General features: G+C 39.9%; 1 protein-coding gene across 1 annotated transcript in view; it reads left to right on the top strand.

Moving 5' to 3' along the window:
* Window positions 1-7,814, top strand: part of DNASE2B (deoxyribonuclease 2 beta) — a 10,661-nt gene extending 2,847 nt beyond the window's left edge. The window contains exons 2-6 of the mRNA XM_003208729.4: window positions 1,147-1,324; window positions 2,840-2,921; window positions 3,827-3,988; window positions 5,501-5,698; window positions 6,256-7,814. Of these exons, the coding sequence (XP_003208777.1) occupies window positions 1,147-1,324; window positions 2,840-2,921; window positions 3,827-3,988; window positions 5,501-5,698; window positions 6,256-6,611 (976 nt within the window). The 3' untranslated portion in view covers window positions 6,612-7,814. The remainder of the gene's footprint in view (window positions 1-1,146; window positions 1,325-2,839; window positions 2,922-3,826; window positions 3,989-5,500; window positions 5,699-6,255) is intronic.
* The last annotated feature ends 13,331 nt before the right edge of the window (window positions 7,815-21,145 follow it).

The following is a 21,145-nucleotide window of genomic DNA, read 5'->3' as shown; positions in this document are numbered from 1 at the left end:
TTTAAACCAACTGTAATTTATCTGGGCAGGACCTACTCCTCCTGACATACTCATAGTGTTAAGTGCAGTCAGACTGCATTATTGCTAAGTACTATACACAGGACTGAAAATAATGCCGCTCAGTTCTTACTATTGACATAAATAACAAATTACTTGAGCAGAGCACTCAAAGCAAGTGGCTCAATTAATTAGACTGCAATTAATCCCATGGACTTTTGCACTAGGAAAACCTGTTTACTTCATCAGAGACACTAGTAGAAATGGACCCATTTACCAATAATGTCAAGTACTCTGCAATTTTGAAGAGATTTGTGTTTCTTACTAATTCTTTGTAAATATTCCACTTGCAACAGCTCAGCAGAATGTGAGTCTGCTATTGAAGGATTGTAATTAATTGTGATTTTGTGCTTATTTATATGTATGTACGAACAAGTGGAATTATATAATTTTATGATTTAATATACAGCGTAATTGTGGCTCATATAAATACATAATTCTATTTGTGTAGAATAAGAAATTGATGGTAAGAGTTATCCATATTGACCAAGAGAATGACAGACTGAGTTTGGGAGCTGAAGTTCAGGCTCAGTCTTTTCCTGTTTACAAAAGCCAGAAGCAAGCAGGATTGATTTGGCGGCTGCATGGGACGCCAAAGGATGTCCCCACAGTGCGCATCCCTGCATAGGTTTCCCTGCTGCATCTCCCTGATGCTGAGCTCACAGTTCAGTCACTGAAATGCCAGGCAGAGCTCATTCAGCCTCATCCTCTCAGCAGCCTTTTGCAGAGGATGAAAACCCCATAAAGATGCAGGACGGAGTTTTGCTCAAAGACGCTTACGTTCACATTTTAGCCACAGGAGGGACATGGGTGCAGTGAGGGAAAACTAAGGCTAGTTATTCTGGGGTACTGACAGCAGTGTGGCCTGGGTAGTTTGGTACTGGCTAAGCCTCTTCAGAGAAGCAGACTGAATGAACCTGCAGGGACAAGGTGCTGCTGGCTCCAGAATGTTAGCACTGGTGCCCCTGTGCAGGCATCCCTGTGGTCACCTTGGTCCTTACATGCTCATGGGGGAGAAGAGATGGACCTATGTGTTCAGACAGAATGAAATTTTGTGAGAAAAACAAAATTTGTTTGTCACTGCTGCAGGTTTGCTCTGTACAAGCTGCCAAAGCACACCAAAGGAGATGGCACAGGGCTGGGCCTGGAGTACCTGTACATGGACAGCCTAGCGCAGCAGTGGCAGCCTGGCAGGTACCTTGTCAACATGACACAGAGTGCTCTGGGACAGACACTGGGGCAGCTCTACAAAGCATATGAGTCCAAGGTAAGTAAGGTTTAATTGCTATGTTGCTAGCATGTCTACTTGACTCCACATGCAAATTAAATGAAACCAGCCAAAATAAGCATGTAGGACTATAGCCAAACCTGACTGACTAGATCTGCTAATATGCATCAAGGTGAGCATAATGGTGGCTTGGCAGATCATTTGCAGTTCTGGCTACAATTAGAATCATAGAATCGTAGAATTGTTTGAGTTGGAAAGGACCCCTAAATGTCAGCTACCCCAACTTCCCTGCATTGAACAGAGGCACCTACAGCTTGATCAAGTACTCAGAGCCCTGTCCAGGTTGACATTGCAAGTATCCAGGGCATCCACTGCCTCGCTGGGCAACCTGCTCCAATGTCTCCACCCTAATTGTAAAGAGCTTTTAAATATTTTGCCTATATTCAAAATTAGAATTAGAAGTTACCCTAGAAATTTCTAGTTGAGCCTTTCATACATTTGAAGTCTATCAAATAGATTGTCTATCAAATAGATGAACGTTGCTGCACAGTCCCCATGGCTTTGTTTCTGCGATTTCTGTTGAGTGGTGGCTGAAACACAGAGCCAGCTGTCAGCCAGCCCGGTGCCGATTACCAAAGACCAGCCTCCTTAGCCCTCCCAGCTGCATGTGTTTCATGTTTTACCTTAGATCACATTTGGGTTTTGCTGTTGCCTTCTGGCTGCTTCACCAGTAATGATTTCTTTTTCTACTCAGAAACTTCCTATATAGTGTGATTATAAAATACCACAAGATCTGCCCATGGTTATTTTTTAGCATCTACACATTGTTCTCATTCTTAGGAATCTGGGTGTGTCTTTGCAATTCTGCTGTGGGTTAGTGGTAGGGTGTCATTATATTTATATGTAAAAAAAAATTGGTCAAATATTGCCAAACCACTCGACTCTCCTATTCTGTATCACACTGGAGCTGTAGTACAAACAATCTTTACAAGCTCACAATGCTGAGCTATGCTGGTGCCATCTTCCTACCCTGCTAGCGTTTGCAAACTGCACATCAGGTGGGGAAATGTCTCTCAACACCTTTGAAGTTCTTAATTTGAGGCAAATAAGATGCAGCTGTATGTAAATTTTTTTGTAAAAAATATTCACTGTTTGTCCTTCATTAGAATATTTGTCATGGCTTCTTTTCCTGAGCAGACATTTTTCACAGGACCTTGTTGCTAAGTGAGAAAGAGATACACAGAAAAGCAGAGGGTGGGAAGTTCTGGGAAATTGTTGCCCAACAGAACCCATGGAAATTGTCTTCTTCAGCATATTGAGCCTCAAGGACTGTTGCAATGATTGAGAGAACTTCTGCTTGATATTAACCAGGATCCTAATGCTGAGTCTTCAAGTTTATTTTAGTGTAAGCTCTGTGGAGATGGTGGCAGCTGACATGGGAAAGAGTCTCATGATGTATGTAGAGATCTGCTGAATTCTTTCAGCAAAAATTGTTTGCTTAAAGGCCTTCCTCTTACTGAATGTTGTATTTCAGAAATGTCTGTTTCCCTGCAGAGGAACAACACTGTGTATGCAATCTATAACGATGAAGTCCCTCATTCAGGCTCCATCAGCTGGAAAAGAGGACACACCAAAGGTACAAGGGGAGTCCCCAGCTTTCCTGCTTTTTGAAGTTGTGGAATTTGTTTGTTTGTCAATCTGCATATCTAAAAATCCTGCCTAAAACAAAAGCAATTTGCATGATGAGTGGTTTGCAGTGCAGTGATAGACGCAGTTGCTTCTATTCTGGTTCTGCTGTGCCTGTGCTGTGTTGAAGAGCTCTTAGGGATTAGGGACCCTTTGTTTTCAAGAGTGGAAACTCATGTATCTCCTTCAGCAAGTAAAGACACTGAGTCGTCCTGAGCTGGCTATGTGACAGCAGCACCCAGTGCAAGGGGAAAGGCACCCTGTGAGACAGTTAGCCTCTGAACTTCCAGCTTTCTATCTCTGTGGAAGGATTATAGAAGCACTTAAGTAAGCGGTGACAGTATAGCCACAGAGCTGCTGTGCAGTCCTGGTGGTCCCTCGAGGAAGCAGATGGGACTTGCCCAGCCTGGTGCTGGAGAGCCTTGGCAGCGCTGTATCTGGCTGCAGAGCTGGGGGCTGCTCCCTGGGCCCCTGCCTACCTGCAGTGTGGGCATCCTGCACTGAGCACAGTGATAAAATGAAGGGAAGAGGAGGGGGCCGTGAGGAATGAGTCACAGACATTAAACCATCAGATTTTTCAGAGACAATATTTGAGCAGAGAATGAAAAAGTTTTGCAAAGGTTTTCTTTGAAAGCACAGAGGTGACAGTTCAAGTTAGGCTATGCAGCCAAGAATTAATGCAATTTTAGCACAATATCAGTGTTTTCTATAGCCCATTAATATACTGTAGAATCAGTTTCACTGTAGACATTAGCACACTAAAGCATGGTGTCTGCAGCAGCAAATCCAAAGCGGGGCACCACTGTGATGTCTCAGGGCTTACATCATTCCTTTGACATAACCTTCCTCTAACAGGATTTCTACTCTTGGACAAATCACAAGGCTTCTGGGTGATCCACAGCGTGCCCTTGTTCCCCCCCTTTCCCGAGGACGGCTATGGTTACCCAGCCAGTGGGGAGTTCTATGGACAGACAGCCATGTGCATAACCTTCACATATGAGCAGTTCATAGAAATAGGTAAGGAAACCTCCCTAAGAATGCCTTTGCACCACTGCAACTCTCTGAATCCTTTCCTTTTTGCTGTCCCTCCAAAATTATTTGCTTTTGTCCTCCACTATCAAATTTGGTAACTAAGTAGGGTCTGGAAATTGCGTACTTGGCTTTCAGTTCTATTTATCGAGTTCTTCCTGTGGGAATGTGGGAAATCCACTTTTCCACTCTCTCTCCATCTCCCATGGGGTCTATTGAGGTAATAATAGTCACAAGCACATATTGAGGGCAAAGTCAGCCCATACATATCAAGTGCTTTAGAAATATAAAGGAGGATGGGTCTTCATTTTTAACAGAAGTAATAGCTTATTCAGCTGCTGTAGTCTCAGTTCTACAAATGCAAAGCAATTACTGCTTGACGCACGGAATGGTGGCCTTGACATCAGAAGTAGAAACTATGGAAAAAATACTCCCCAGAATTTCTGCAGGTACTTTTTGCCACATAAAAAGTGAACCCTAAAAATAAGAAAAATAAAATCTGTAAGATTTAGAAGTACCTGACACTGGAGGTCCTGAATAAGGACTATCAAAAGGCATGGTAAGATGACACACTTACATCTTCCTTAACACCTTTTACATTGTTTTTTGCTCTTTGCTCAGTTACAAGTGCCAGATTTTATCAAAGAAATCCATAAGATTGTAAACGAACAAGCTGGGCACACTATGGAGCTGTCAAAACCAAGATCCTGCTCCTGGAGGTGCAGCTTTGCTGCTGGTTAGGGAAAGGGAAGAAGAAAATGAGAAGCACAGTAATGTTTTCTTGCTCTATCCTCCCAGCTTCTGGTGATCTGTGGTTTAGGGTTTTCCTGAGCTGAAAATTCTGGAAAGTTCCTGATGGAGTCATCTTCATGAACTCATCACTCGTGGATCTATTTGTATCCTTCTTCTTTATGAAATCTACAGCAAGGACTGAGCACTGTACAGAGAACTTTCCTCTGCAGATTCAGTCCAGATTCTGAAAGTCAAACTCTATTCTCCCTAAAATCAAGCTAGGTGCTTGGTCAGCTTTTCTCTTTGGCTTTGGCTTGGCAAGTGTTACTGAGTGGAAACTCCTCCTGTAGATACAGACTTGAATTCACACGTGCCACTTGAGCACTGTGTGACCACTCAGAGGCTTGAAGATGATCATGGAGGGATGTGGCATGGCCCTTCTGCTGAGAGCAGAGAGGTGTACATGGTAAAAATGGAGCTTACTCTCCCAGCCAGGCTATGTGCTGCAGAGCCAGTCTGAACTCAAAGCAATTAAACACATTTTTGATTGCTAAAACAAGCAACTTCGACACTGAACTCCTCTAGGAGATAAATTGTGAAGATTAGAAAGGATTTGTTTTTCTGTTCCCAGGCAGAACTTTACTGTCTTGATTGCTTCACTTTAACCTATTTTCATTTTGCTTGTTTTCATTTCTTTGTGGATTTTTTGTGTTGTTTGGGGGCTTTTGTTTCTGTTTTTTGTTTGTTTGTTTACTTGCTTTTTTCCAGACCAACAGATGCTGAGCTCTAATCCAGAAATCTACAGCTGCTCCCTCCCTGATACCTTCCAAGCCGATCTCCCAAACCTTCAAAAGCTCTGTGCAGGCTCCAGGCTGCCCTCAGGCCCCCTGCGCCGCCTCTCCAAGCTGCAGTCGGCACGTGGGGAAGACTTTCTCCACTTTGCAAAGTCTAATTCTTTTGTGGATGGTAAGTGAAAGTGCTGTTATCTATCATGTGCCTAAGCATGCAGTGAGCAGTCAGTATATCCTTTGGCAATATTTTCTTTGAGGGGAAGAAAGAATTTCAGCTTCAGAAATAAATGTTGCAGAGTGGGGAATGGTCTTCTGTCATTCTGTCAGCCCTACAAAGTGAAAAGCTATCTGGTCTCTCAGATGTCTTATATTGCACGTTAATGGGGTTGTCAGAAATTTTCTATCCTGCTATTCAACTGTAGCAGCAAAGAACAAAAATGACGTTTGAACAATCTACTTTTTTTTGTTATGAAGAACTGAGTTTTTTTGTTATATTTTTGTTTCCTTTATTTCTTATTGATTATTTCTAACAAGTTTTCCAGCAAAAGAAGGGAAAACAAGAATGAACTTGGGAATTAAAACTCAAAATAAGGGGAGGTTGGGGGCAAAATCTCTTCTGGTTCACTTCAGGCATTGGAGCAAAGTTAGCTCAGTTTAGGTGATCCTTTTTGGTTCCTTCTTAAATGAAGGAAAATGAAGGGCTGATTTCTCCCATCCTCTGCTATCCCACAGATATCTACGTGGCCTGGGTGGCTCAGGAACTGAAGACTGACTTATTGGCAGAATCCTGGCAGCACTCTGGCCAAAAGCTTCCCTCAAACTGCTCTCTCCCGTACTATGTCTACAACGTAAATCTCATAGGGACGCCACTGAATTCCACCTTCCATTCGATCCAGGATCACTCCAAATGGTCTGTTTCAATGAAGGATGAAGTTCAGTGGACTTGCATTGGAGACCTAAACCGTGCTGTTGAGCAAGCTTGGAGGAGTGGTGGGTTCATCTGTACGCAGAACAAACACATCTACAATGCTTTTAGACATTTGGTGATCCACTACGAAAGTTGCAATGATGCTTCCACGTGGATATAAATAGACTGTTCCTCCCAGACAGCATAGCCCCTTATTACATAAAATGTGTAGGAAATATCTCCCATAAATTATATTTTCTCTCTGAAAAAAAATGTCCCTGTGAGTTACCAGATGTGCTAGACTTTCACTTCATTAGCTATAAAAGCAGACATTTTATGGGTAAAACGTGGCTGTTTTTTCCCTGCACTGTGTCACCGAGGCAAAGTGCGCTGCTGCCAGCAGTGGTTCACAGGGGACATCAGTGAGAAATGCTGGACAGGAGATGTGAGGAAAAATGAAAATTTGCCTTGCTATGCAGGCTGTCTGGAATGGGCTATTGACAGGAGAAAATTACCCCAAAATGCTTCAAAATCTCCGCCCGTTCCAGGTTCTGTTGAAATCAGATCATGTCTGCTGAGGCTGGGCTGAATTTCTTAAAACTCAGGCGTAATTGTATGCAGACAGGAAGACAAGTAGTCTGGGGACAAGAAGGCTTCATTTTTATGATTAATTTTTGGAAAAGAAATGAGCTTTGAATCATTTGTTACCAATAGCTTGGGAATGTTTCTAGTGCTTTTATTCATGTGCAGCAATCATATAAACCAATAAACACGTCCAAAAAATGAATGAATAAAATAAATTAAGAGAAAAGATGTTCTTTTTATGGTCTCTCTCTTCCATCTATAGCTATTTGTGATTGGTTATATGGTTTTATAGCTGCCAAAGGAAAAATTGAGAAAATTAGGGGGAAAAAAAGAGAGAGAAGAAAATATTTGAAGATGTTATTTCATCTACATTTTTACACTGCAGATAATGTGGCTGTTAATTTTTGATACCTCCATTCTCAGGCCTAGCATTTGAAGTTTGCATAGATTTGCTATAAAGACAAAGCTAACTTGCAAACTTGTGGTAGCATTTTTTGAATCAATTTTTAATATGTTCCTAGGTACATTTGTAGGATTGTATCTCACTTGTTAGTTAGTTGTGTTTTTTTTTTCCTGAATTGCTATAAACTTCTGTTTGAAGGTTTGCTTGCCCTGCTAATATTTCTGTTTTGCTGTGTTTGTAGTCCATACCCCTGACTGTATACAAGTGTCAAATAGCTATAAAGAAATACCCTTTGACCACAAGAATTTACTGAAGACTTCCTTCCCTTTCCATCCTGAAAAAGTCAATCAATCAACAAAGTGTTCAAAGTACCAAATAAATTAATGTCGTATCACATTTGAGTGTACTTCTTGAAGAAATAAAATTACTGTATCTGGCCTGGTTAATGGGGAGAACTGTGCAGAACTGGATTGTATGTTTAGTCGACCTGGATTGAAGATAAAACTGACACTCATAGCTCAGTGAAAATAATGTAAATAGTTGAGATATTTTGCATGAAATAGACTTTTTTCTTTACATATGAGCAAAATTTTTACAAATAATGTGTTAAATAATATTTTTCCTCGGAAGCTTGTCAGATTATTTTATGTGCCTGCTTTCCATTGTTTCACTAGCTGTGGTCAAGTAATAACTATTTATGGCTGTGAAAATTGCCTGTTAGACAGCATTGAGTGCTGCAACAGTAAGGTTTTGCTTGGATAATCCAAGATAAAATTTGTCTTGTCCACTTTTTCATTGCAGACACTGACCTAACTGGCTTGACCTCTCGCATCTTGCCCACAGCACCACATGTTCGTGACCTTAGTGTACAGGAACAACACGGAGCCCTTCACTGGAATCAACTCAGGTGAGGTGCTCCATGGTGCACCAGAGGGCTCCACCACCTGTATTTCATATGGGAGATGCTCAGCCGCAATGTTTGGCTCACAGAGCTCAACAGCATTGAGTCTCCATCCCGAAGCTGACACAGTGGTGTGTCACAGTCCTGCTCCCCAGACTTATCCCTTGACTGTAAGTGCTAATTGATATCCTTAATTATTTGTTCAATTGGTAGCTATAGAGCCAAGACTGTTCACAGCATTCCTCTTCCAGTGTGCTCCAGATTGACTGCCTCCATGTCAGCTGCTAGAGGCAAAAACAGCAGTGGAAAGATGGAAAGAAGCCCTGTACTCTACACTACCTACGTAGGTTGGGCATATACTCATTTCAATGATGTAGCAATAAAAAGGCTGCAGTTCTGGTTCTTACTTTTTCTGACTGTAAACAGTTTTAATGTAGTTTTCCTTTCATTGCATAATATCCGTATTTGCATATCCCCCAGTATTTCCACTACACACATTATGAAACAGGGGTAGATGCTCTTTTTCTCAAAACAGACCTGTGATCAGCAATCTGAACTTCTGGATTTTTGAATGGCCTGTATCTGTCAGGCCAGCCATGTGACATCAGGACCACATCCCCTTGCTCAAACTTACACATAGCACACGCTGTCACTGGTGTTAAGTATTTTGCACATTTTTATAAGAGTTTAATTTAAAATGTGCTGTTCTTTATCAAAGTATCAAACACTTCACAGCTCTACCTGCTGACCCCTCTGTGGCCATGGAGGAGAGCACGGAGCACAGCCCCTGGGAAGGGACGTGGTGAGCCACACTGCGGCTGCAGAAGGACAGAAGAGTTGGATCCAGCGTGGAGAGGGCAGAAAGCTCTTCTCCTTCTGGAATCCCCATGTCTCATCCCCTTGATGCATGGGTATAGCTATTCTGACCCTTGGGCTCCGTTCAGGGTAGACTAAATGAGAATATTATGCATGAAAACTTCTGGCCAAGGGAGTAGGAGTGGCCAAAAGCTCACATTATTAATCCACTAAACCTTGCTGTAACACAAGGGAGTTTGCAACAAACGCAACAGCAGGTATCATTGTTGGGTGGGAATGGCCTTGTAATTACTTGAACAAGATGAGGCCCTGTCCCAGCAGCCCCATGAGCACTTCAGCAACAGGAAATGCAAATATGTCCTCTTGCAATGCCTGCCTTGGCCTTCCCCACCCACCCGCCACTCTCACGTGCCCCCATCACCCCAGGAAACCAAGCCCAATGGTTTCCTGTCAGCACCTCAGGATTCTCCTGCAACACCAGTGGCTGGGGATCCCTCAGGTAGTAGCTTGCTGAGCAATTTTATGCAGACGTAAAAGGAAGAGGCCATCTAAAGGATTAGATGACAGGCTTACTAAGACATACTAAAATACTGGGAAGTTGTTAAAACCTAAACAACTGTGTGAACTTTCATTCCACCTGGGCAGTTACTCCACTGGAAAGCAGGCAGAGGCATCCAGCCAGAGGCCATTTCACTGGGCATCTTTATGGTGGCATTTCTCCAGATGTCTCCACATCTAAAATCACCTTGAAGCCTAGCAATGGGAGCCATCCCTTCCACCAGTGTGCTGGGGATCTTCTCAAACACCTCATGTTCCACATCAGCTGCCTGCCAGCCAGCAAAGGGAACATTTGGGAGAAATTGCTCTTACTTAGCCAGGAACCTTCCCTTCTTCAAGGCATGCTAATGAAGCCTTACACTGGACTTGTCATAAAGGCCTGCAAGTCTATTTCTGAAACACAGTAAAGTCAGCTTGAAAGTGGGCTAGACTAGTTCTTAGAAGTACCAAAGTCTGCAAAGCTGTGGATGTTTTGTTCATCCAACTGCCAGCAATGCCCCTTCTTCGTTGTAACCCATGCCTCTCCCACTTGTGCAGTGGCTCATGCCAGTGCTTCACCAGCAGTATGCTGTTTGCATCTTTCTGCACTCAAAACAGGAAGTCTCCAGCAAATGCCTCTAAACATCAGTTCTTATATCGAACAGTGTCTTCTTGGCATGCCTGCGGTGTTAACAGAATGGACTATTTTTGAGAAGACATACGGGTTGCTCGTCCCTCTCTTCTGTTCAAATATATGCCCTCCTGTCAGTACTGAAATGCTAAAGAAGAACATTCTTTTTTTTAATGTATCAAAGCATCTTCTGCATTATTAGCATAGTCACATAATTATCTCCGAGAAACATACACTCATACATTAACACCCATAAATTATTGTGTAGATGTCTTTCATACCTTCATTTTCAGCTTCTGGGAAAGATACATCACTGGATACTTAGCACAGTAATTGCTTCCAAACATGTAAGCTGCCTATGCCTTGGGTAAAATGTTCAGAAGGCAGAGATGTGCTGGCAGGGTCTGCTAGAACCTCAGTGCAAGACAAAGCCTAACTGTGCTCAGAATGTTATGCAAGAATCTGATGCACTTTTCATATTACACAAGAGATTTTTTAAAAAGACAAATTTAAAGATGAGAATATAAAGGAAATGAATTTGTGTTAGGCAAAGCATGGGAATACATTCTCCATAGTATGAGGCAGGGAGCCAGACTCAGATTTCAAGCTAGAGTATCAGTCTTTGATAGATAGCCTGATACTCTGAACATAATAACTGTATCTGACACTTTCCTATTCAATCAGAGATACCAGATTAAAAGCTTGCTCTGGTGAATATTCTCAGAATTCTCCAGCAGTAAAAGCTGCTGCGAATGGCATCTGAAACCACTGTAGCTTTTTCAGATCTTGGCCTTGGGAGGTAGTTTGTAATACAATTTTTTAATGCTTATCTACTGTTTTTAAATGATTTGTTCCATTATATATGCATATTTGATAATTTAATTTTACTCAAATTGTTAAGTACAAAACATTATGATTTGAAATATATACATTGTTTCTTAAGCAACCGTGTTACATTTTTATTCAAATAAATCCTCTTGATTTTATTTTTTCAGTTGAGTTCATGTTTCATTTTTACATGATGTAATTGGTGGCCATTTTGCATCTCCTGCAAATCAGGTAAAAGCGAGGAATATCTTTCCTCTCCTTTCACCATTTTGCAGCCTAGGAGCTGCAAGCTAAAAATTAAATATTCAAAGCTTTACCAGAGCAGGACAGAGTGTTCAGTGTGACCTGCTGGAGTACTCGTGGTTGCTGCAAGCAGTTCACTGTAGTACACTTGTCCTAGCATTGCATAATTTATTAATCATAGAAATTGTGCATGCAAATCAGCCACACAGTTGTGCATCATTATATAGTAACCAGTACATTTGTTTTTACATGCATTAAAGCCCTCAGATAATAATGTCGCATTATAGCAGTGCACATTTTCTCTGTCGCCTTCTGAAACCTGTCAGTTGTTTGCTAAAAGCCATGTCGTTGAGCATGCTGGGTTTTTGCCATTGTTCCTATACTTCTGACTCTCCAAAGTGTGACAGTATTTAGCTCCAGGGCTTTTTCTGTGTCTGGATTTTTACAGGTTTCCTTTTGGGGCTAAGGATCTGTCAGCCAGAAATCAAGATTTCTGTAGTGCAATTTTAGAACTGTATTTTTGCACCCGTGTATTTATGCTCGACACCACTGCCCACCCATTCACGCAGAGGATTAAGAACACCAAGCTCAGTGCATGTTTCAGAAACTGTTTGCTTCCTTCCCCTGGCAGCTGCTCCATTGCTTATACTGATCATGTAAATCCTGGGCATTGCACAAATGAAATCTGCATCTTTTCTTCTCTTGCTTTCTAACTATTCTAAATAATTTTTTGCATGAAAGTAAGATTTTAAGGGGAGAACGAGAGAACTAGCAATTTTGCTTGAGACATTTTGTGAGGAAAAAGCATAGAAGAAACACTGTGCAACAAGGACAGACAGTTGCTGTAGTTTTGTTCCCTATTGCCCAGGAACCTGCCCTCCTCTTTTCTGCCAAATAACATGGAGAACCAGAGAGATCAGAATGAAGAGAACTCAGAGGAAAACTCAGAAGAGCGAAGAGGACAACAGAAGGTAAGCCAAGAGTGGAGCAGAAGGAACATTAGGGTGGGAGACATCAGTGGAGGCCAGAGAGCTTGATTTCAATCACAGCAAGCCATTAAGAGTTAATCATGCAGAAATGTAGTCAACTATCTGTTTCACTTACTGTGATAGCTGCTGAGTATTTATCTGTTTTACAGGTATAACCTCCACAGGCTGTGCCGCAGAGAGAAAAAAATGAGAAGCACACACTGAAGTGACTTAGCTGAGTATTAAAAGCCAAACAGATCCAATCACCTGGAGAGGAAGCAGTTCCCTGTTTGTTACTGAACTTCCAAGAGGTGTGGTGAGGCAAAATCAAAAGCATTACGTATATAAAACTAAGAGGGAGCAATTTACAAGCCAGTCTAAATAGTTTGAACAATGTATTTGAATAACATGCTACTTTTTTCTTTCTTTTTTTAAAAGGGAAGCTACAATTAAAATTTAAAACCAATAAAAATGCAGTGAAGATAGAGGTGCAGAAGATTTACAAGATTAACTGCAGACCATTTCATTATGGCGTGTGACACTAAAACTAACTTAATTCATTCTCATGGCATTCAGATAACTGCAGGCAAAAAAAGGTAAATACAAATACAAAAGAGCATAAACTGTGATAAGCAAACTGATGCCTTTAACACTTTGCTCTTGGCATTATTATTACAGATTTGTCTACAAATTTTGCCCTTTTATTCTCACAGAAAAAATAAAGCTAAGTTTAGAAAATTCCCCAGTTTTGTACATTCTTTGGTTTTATCTCTTCCTACATCCTGGTGCAACTTCATTCTCCAGCACTAACCAAGCCACTAGTACTTGGCCCTGCACTGAGTTAAAGCCAGCAGGCATTACTTACTGTCACTTGGCTCATTGTGGCCAACTGCTTGGTAGCCTCCCAGTCTTGGATTCCGCAGAGGAATAATGGTAGTGCAGAAGCTGAAGCTCTATAAAATCCTCGTAATCTCAGAGGAGGAGCTAGGCGTAAGGGGTTGGCTTCATAAATGCAAATATTTCATAATTTACTTAGTAATGTGGCTTTTTTTTCCCCCTAGGCAAAAGCTTTAATAAAGGAATAGTTCTACTGCAACAAAGGAAATGAGCAAGAAGAGAGATGAGGACACATCCTAAATCCATTAATGGCAGTGGGAATTTGCCTTCATCTTCAGTGGGAACGCATTTTCAAAGACATGGGAATCATCCATACAAACTGGAGGATAAAATCTGAACCTTCCGTGGTCTATGACACAAACCTGAAGATGGTCCCGACACAGTGGAAACATCCCCAGCAGGAGTGTCACAGCCAGGCTTGACCACAGTCCTGTGTGTGGTGCTGGCTGCTGGGATGGATGTCATCATGGCTCAGGCTCAGGCTCCCTGAGGCTGGACCAGGCAGGAACCAGGCAGAGATGCATCTCCTCTGGTGAACACTGACCCTCTTGCTGATTATGGGTTTACCTTCAGTGCCCTACATTTGGGAAGATGAGCAACGTGGACAGCAGGAATCTTCCCCAGGGAGATTCAAGATCTTCTTCAAGGGCCAAGAACTCATCCTGGGTACACGCTGCCTGCTGAATGGTGCAAAAAGCCAAAGCAGGAAAGTCCAGATGAAGGAACCTTGTGATCCCAAGCATCTCTTCTTTTGGTACTGGCACTACACAGCAAAGTAGACATTAAAATAACAGAGTTGCCATTCTTCTGCTAACAGGAGCATTCATCTCCTTCTCATCCCTTTGATCTACTCCTTCTTCCACTCCCAGGATTGCACTACATCAACTCTCTGTGCGATAGTGTGCACACCAGGACCTTGTTGTACTCTTGAAGAGTGAGTTTATTTGCCCCACAAACACATGGCCCCTATAGTTCTGTTTGAGCTCTTTACGAAAATGTTCTCCATTGTCCTTGATTATCGGTCACCAAAATATGTCTGATAGGATAGACCCTTCCAAATAACCAAATTTTGCAGAAAATTTTTCAGAAAAATGTTCTATGGGAGTATGCACCCTAAAGAAGAAGACTTCTTCATAAAAACTTATCAAGTTATCTTTCTTATTGGATCTGTGCTGCCAGTCCATTGCAGTTCTCATAAAGAAAAAAATTACAAGTATTTTCTCAAGAACCTCTTTAAAAGAAATATATTTATCATGTGCTAATATGTCTGTGTTCTACATGGCACTGATTTTCAGTCCTTAGGGATAAAGAGGTCTATGAACAACCTTTAGGAGAGTCACAGATATGACTAAACAGTGCAAGTTCATGCATGTTTTCTAGATATTACATTTCTTAAGGAAGCCCATGCCACTACTAAAGAAAAAAAGATTTGAAAGAAATTTCAAAAGCTGTGACTTTTTTGCAAGTCAGAATTTTATTCCTATATTGTATGTCAAAATATCAATTTTTATTTGATTTTTTGAGAGCTTTGCCAAAGATTCTTCAGGAACAGACAACTTACAGTTTCAATTCTTTTTTTTTTTCCCCCCCAAGAAAATGCAGTATTTCTTTAATACTAAACTCCATTGGTTTCCAGTGCCCTAACTTTTAACTATCACCTTGTATAAAATCAGTGTAAGAAATGAGAAATAAAGTATGTGGTTTAACTGCTTTTAAAATCAAATAGTAGTGCTATTAGGTTTTGTGGGATTAGTTTGATAGTCCAAGTAAAATAACTGTCAGCTGGACAGATAGTGCAGTAAAGGTGAAACACACTACTGCTGGTAAGAAAGTCTTTATTTCATGGTCCCAGACTTCTACCATATGAGCACAGCACTTTGTGGGATTGAGTGGCACTCACCAACATAACACTGCTAAGCACAAACAACTTGATTAGATTAGTTAAACCAATGTGGTAGAGACAAAGTGGAACTGAACAGCTTTGTGGCCCTTATCAAGTATAATATAAGTGCAGTTTCTTCTTTATATGAGGGAAATTTCACGTGTTAGGGCTACCAGCATTTGGAGCAAGTCCACTGTAATTTCAGTGTAGCATTGAATGAAGCATGACAGTAAGTTTAGTGAAGTAAAAAACTGGGAGAGTTAAACTCTTGACAAATTTACAAAAGCACTGCACAAATTCTGTGTGTACTTGTGCAAGGTATTGAGCGGAAAAGAAATATGTTTCTTCTAAGAGGATACAGGTGTGGCTATTACTACTGTGTACCAAAGATGTTTAAAAAAAAATGAATCCTGTTGATGCTATTTGTTTAAAGCAATAATTAGACTGGCATCAAGTTTGAATGATAACCATTGCTTTCTTCACACAGATTTTCTAAGTTTGTGAGACCAGTTCTCAAAAGCTCTTCAGCAAAGTTCTTATGTTGCCAGCATCACTCTCTGAGGAAACTGGTAAAAGGGTGAGTCCTGGTTTTCAGTACCTTCTCCAGATTGGTCTTCAAAAATGAAAGTCAGCTTTTTTAAAAGCAATCTTTCATAATTACGGTTGAAAATGATGTGTTTGCCAAGTGCACAACAGCCCTGAAAACTGAATCTGATGTGTTCAAAGTAAAAATGAAGGCTTAAGCCTGTAATATATTTCACACTTAGGAACCTTTTGCGTATTCTCACAACTGGAACTTATGTTTTCCTTTTTAAAGAAAGAAATAAGTGATACTTCTTCCATTATTGATACAGTTTTGTAACTCAGTGTTTTGAATTATCTATTTCAGATTTTCCCAGGAGAGAGTTTTCTCTGCAGTGAAGAAATACAAGAATGTCTTTAATTACCACTGGACAGTCTTTCATTTAGTGTACAAGATTTTCAGCATTCTCGGATAATGGATAGGAGCATTTTGCTGGTTTTTAATTCTTTTTATTAAATGTATAGTCTTCTGTTCTACTTATTGCTCATTAGCCAGCTCCTTCCCAGAAACTAATTCCATCCTGGAGTTTGACATGTTTAGCTCCATGAAGCATTATGGTTCTCACATTTGGTCTAGGATTACCCTGGCTTTATGCAAAGGTTTTACCAAGCAGCAAAGCTTTTCTTAAAACCCACTGAAATGCTTTTCACTCTAAGTACATCATTTGGTTTCAGCCAGGCAGTTTCCTGATTGTAGTATAATAGAGTGTCTTTTCAAAATCCCAGTAGGTGAAAGCTTGGTTTGAGAACACACTGGGACGTTCGGTAGCCCTGATATTTTAGGTCACAACTGTTAACAATTCTTGAAAATATAGAAGTATTTAAAGGCCAGATGGTTCAGGAAGCTGGCAGTGGATTATGAGGCAGCAAAATGTGGGATAACTAAAATGGTAAAGAGAGTTGTCTGCTGCAGCTTGCCTTTTGAAACAAGACAAATGGGAACAGCTTATGCATACAAATATGATGAGGACAGCACAGAGTGGTGGAGTGCCTGCCGCTTCCTAAAACAGGGTCAAACCTAAGGAAACAGCCTAGGGGTGAGGGCATGGGATTGACATCTTGCCTGAAACAACATGATTATCTTGTTTCATCTCTGCCATCAGGCATAAGGAATGAAAGATCCTGAGCCCAAAGGACAGCAAATAATTGCGCTCCAGACAAGATGGACTACTTCCTCATGAGGTGTTGTAAAGGAAAAGCTTCTCTCCATTCGGTGCAGTGACGTTCATCCTTGTCAGGATGGCAGTCTGTTCCAGAACTACCAAGCAAAAACACAGCTGAATGAACAGGTAACAAAAATGTAAATATCGGTGTCAGCCTGGATTTTTATACATGTGGTCTGATAAGTTATATATTTTGTTGTAAAATAATCAAGGAGAATGATGTGCTAAAAATCCTCAACAGGGATCTGCGAAGAGGTTACATTCACCTGAGCACTATATTCTAGTTAAGTTTTTAAAAAGTGGAAGAGAACTTGGTCTTCAAACAGCTCTATTGGGTCCTACATTTTTCAGTGATTGTGGTTGGCATCATATCAACAATATCAGCCCTGCAGGTTGTGTAACAAGATAATGACACAAGTCTTAGGGATGAAGGTGGAGTTGCTGGTAGGATGACAATGTCCCACCACTCACATACAGTAAGAAATAATTGAGATTAGGTGAGGCTGCAGTCAGACATGAAAATTAAAAGTATTGTTTATTAACAACCAAAAGAACAAATTAAACTAGATTTAAAGTATTTAATTAGATTAGATTAAAAAATCTGAAGTGATTTCTACGATATTCTAGTCTGACTTCTTGTATAAAGGAGGGAAGATTGTCCTGAATTAGCTCCTTTTTGGACTTGAATTGCGTTATTTAAAGGAGAAAACATCACATCTTGATATAAAAATTAAGATAAAAGCTACGATAATGCTGGGTAACTCTGTCAATGGTCAGTTATGGTAAACCATAAGTTAAGATTGTAGCTCTTGGATCTTTGTCTGCTAGATTGAAGCTATGTATTTTTAGAGGCATGTAAAGAGCCCTCGTTAACTTTCTCTTTGATAAACTAAATCTTTGAACTACACATCAGGAGAGTATCCTAATCCTTTAATCATGTTTCATGTTTATTCTGTAAAATCTTACTGATTTTTCATTGTTCTTTTTGACTTGAGAACACAGAGCCCACGTATGTTTTTCATCAGGGACAGATGCAGAGGATATATAAACCTCCCTACCTCCCTACTGTTTCTCAATATTTTCTTGCTTACGCAATCAAGAGTTAGATTCTGTTTTAGTCACTGTAGCAGAGAAGTAGCTGTTGTGGACCATTACAGTCTCCAGCTCCTTTTCTCTGTCTGCTTCCCAGGAGAGCACTCCATGTGAGATTTGCTGTGGCCTTGTTCTTCTTTCTAGATTTAGTCTAATTTATCTCTATAAGGCACAGAAGAAAAGAAAAAAAAAGCTTTCGCGCTTTTTTTCTAGAAAAATAAGGCAGAAAGGGGCTTCCCAGAGGTTGTTATTATGAAATATATGTGAAAAAGGATGGACAGAATGGGACTTCTGAGTCCCATATTGGCATGAGCAGTACATTTGAAATTGAATTGCAGAGACCATGCCTAGATGCTTTACCAGCTGATGGATACAATCCTGGTATCAGACTCAATTTGTAATTACACTTCAGGTGCATTTAAAACTAATGTTATTCTGCTGGTGAAATAAATGAATAGGAATCAACCATTAAGCCTTCTCTTATCAAAGCAAACCATGTTGTATTTTCATTAATAATTGAACACAACCCTAGAAGATAAAAGTAAAGCCATTCAGTGGTACCAAGCAGAGGAAAATATAATCAAATTGGAATTATAGAAAAAGGAAAATATTATCTTTGCTAATGCATCCTTGTCATCTTGTACAGTAGCTTTGACTGAAATGGTGTTTTTTTATTCTGCCCTCCATCTCTGACCTGAATAGCCACAGACCTTGGCATCAGTCTGTGCGTGCTGGATAGAGCAACAAACTTGCTGAACCACATACACCAAGGGAAGGAACAACTGTAATAAGAAGTGTAACTTAAAACCAGATTTCAGAATGACTTTTGTTTCTTTGTTCAATCAAATCTTGTGCATCAGTCAGGATTAGATCTGACAAGCTTCTGCTGTAAAATGTTATAAAACAGGCTGAAATCTAGGCCAGGGCTAGGGGCATTCTCGGGAAGCTCGCTGGGTTTCCTGGAGGGCAAGGTGTGGTTCTGTAAGTGGGAGGTTAACGCCAGTGATTTTCTGTTACCAGTAATTATGTGCAGCTTGGGTTACGTTAATAAGAGCTACATATGCATACTGGAAAAAAAGAGTTTATCTGACACTGAGATTATTACATGTTTCTAGTTAACAATGTTCATTACCTTTGTTATTTTGTGATTAGCACTTACAAACGCCCAAAACCGTGTTCATATTTTACCAACACATAAGAAAAAATGTTCTGTCATTGAGAGTTTAAAACAGAGGGATATCTCCTGATATATATTCCACCAGTATTTTTAATATTTTAGAACTAATTGTTCTTGTTTTACTAAGTGTTGTAACTAAACTCTGTCATTTTGCTTTTTGTTACAATTCCTGCCAAATATAGAAATATGCTTCCCAGAAAGTTATCCTGAGGTGAAAAACCTAACATGGAAATATCAATCTTAAAAGATTTCATAAACTGATAAAGAAAGGAAGCAGAATCTTATCACAGGAGAAGGGCTGGGCAGCCTTAAATAAAAGTGACTCTACCTTTCTAGTGAATAGTCACCAAAATTGAGCAATAAAAGGGCAAAAGAAGAAATGACACTGTAGTCTAGCTAGAAATGTCTCTTAGCATGATTTCACTAAAAACCCATTCACTGCAGTCTCTATCAAGTACTGTTTGAATATTATGATATTCTAAAATTATAGTAGTTTTTTTAAAGGATTTTTGCTTATTTGTTTGGTTTTTTCTTTTTTTTGCTCCATTTTGATGTTTCATAGCGTTATAGGCTATTCATGGCATCATAGTCTGGAAAGAAGCACTGATTCTCCAGCCTGACCTTTTGCCCACTGTGGGTGATAGAACTAACTCAGGTGATTTCTGAATAATTTCTGGGGGAGCTACAATACTTCCTTGGAAAAAAATCACCTTCTCTGTTTAAAGATTTCATGTGACGAGCAATACTTCACAAGCTTTTTTTAATCCAGAAATGTCTCTTATCTCAGCTTTCAAAAACTGCATATTTTAAAAGGTTTGTCTGCTAAACTGAAGATTACTATGATGACAACTATTCTCCTTGCTGAGGTGATTTCACATTCTTTAGCACTTGTGTCATCCAGTGATGGGCTAGAGATAAGGGTTTTAAAGTCTCTTCAGTAAGGGCAGTTTCTAGGTATCTCTGTTTAACCACTTCCTGTTTGCCAGCTTTTGCGCAGATATCAGACCAAGACATGCTGTTCCACCAGTAGAATCCTTACTTAGTACATACATGGTGCTCCCCACATTTCTACACCCAAGGACTGCATTTCTACGTGCTCTTAAATGCCTGTCTGTATTGCTACTCTTCATATCACAGTCCTCCATCAGATAACTGATCCACATATTTCTTTCCTAGAAATATTAGCTTGTAATTGACTGTATTAGTTTGCACATTGTTCACACTAGCTTATCTTCCTTAAAATTCTGTTAACGCTGCAGAATCTATCCTTACTATGTATGACTTGACAACTTCTGTCTGTTATGTAAATATTAGCTTATAAATTTTGAAACTAATAAACGCTTCTTATTAATGCTTCCAAGTAGAAAATGTTCCTGAGTCTTTTTTCCAGTTGAAAATGTAAAGTATCTACTAAGAGCCGAACAGTAAAAAGCCAGACACCGAAATATAGCAAAATAGAAGCATAATTATACAATATACTATGCTCAATTGTTGATAATATTTGTTGATACCATGGAATTAAGAGAAATCTGCAAGGGGAAAAACATTTTCACTTGAGGTATTCTACTCCATTACAAAATAGTCCCATTATTTCTAAAGTGACATCTATAAATCAATTTGCATCAATTTTGAAAAAGGAGAAAACTCTTAGATATTTCTATGTAATCTACACAAGCAGAGAAACAAGAAAAACTATTTGCTATATTCAGCTCTGTTTATTACAGAGAAAATATTACCATAAAGCACAAGCATGCCTTAATATAAAATATCAGGAAATCATAATCTATCTGTCTAGAAGGAGTCACACTCTAATAAACTCTTTCTTCTTCAGTATGTGGAGGAATATTTTATTAAGATACCTCAAGCTAAGTGTAATTGCCATCAGCAGAAAAATACTTCCTACATAAAGGACCAAACCCCCCAAGAAACAGAAGATTTTCTACATGTCCACAATGTCAACAAAATATTGTCATTAACTGAATTTTTTTTCCCTATCTTCTTTTTCTTTTT

Source organism: Meleagris gallopavo, chromosome 10 (genome assembly GCF_000146605.3).
Source record: "Meleagris gallopavo isolate NT-WF06-2002-E0010 breed Aviagen turkey brand Nicholas breeding stock chromosome 10, Turkey_5.1, whole genome shotgun sequence".
Taxonomy (NCBI): domain Eukaryota; kingdom Metazoa; phylum Chordata; class Aves; order Galliformes; family Phasianidae; genus Meleagris; species Meleagris gallopavo.
The sequence above is the reverse complement of the archived record's forward strand: the minus strand, read 5'-3'. Positions and strand labels throughout refer to the sequence as shown.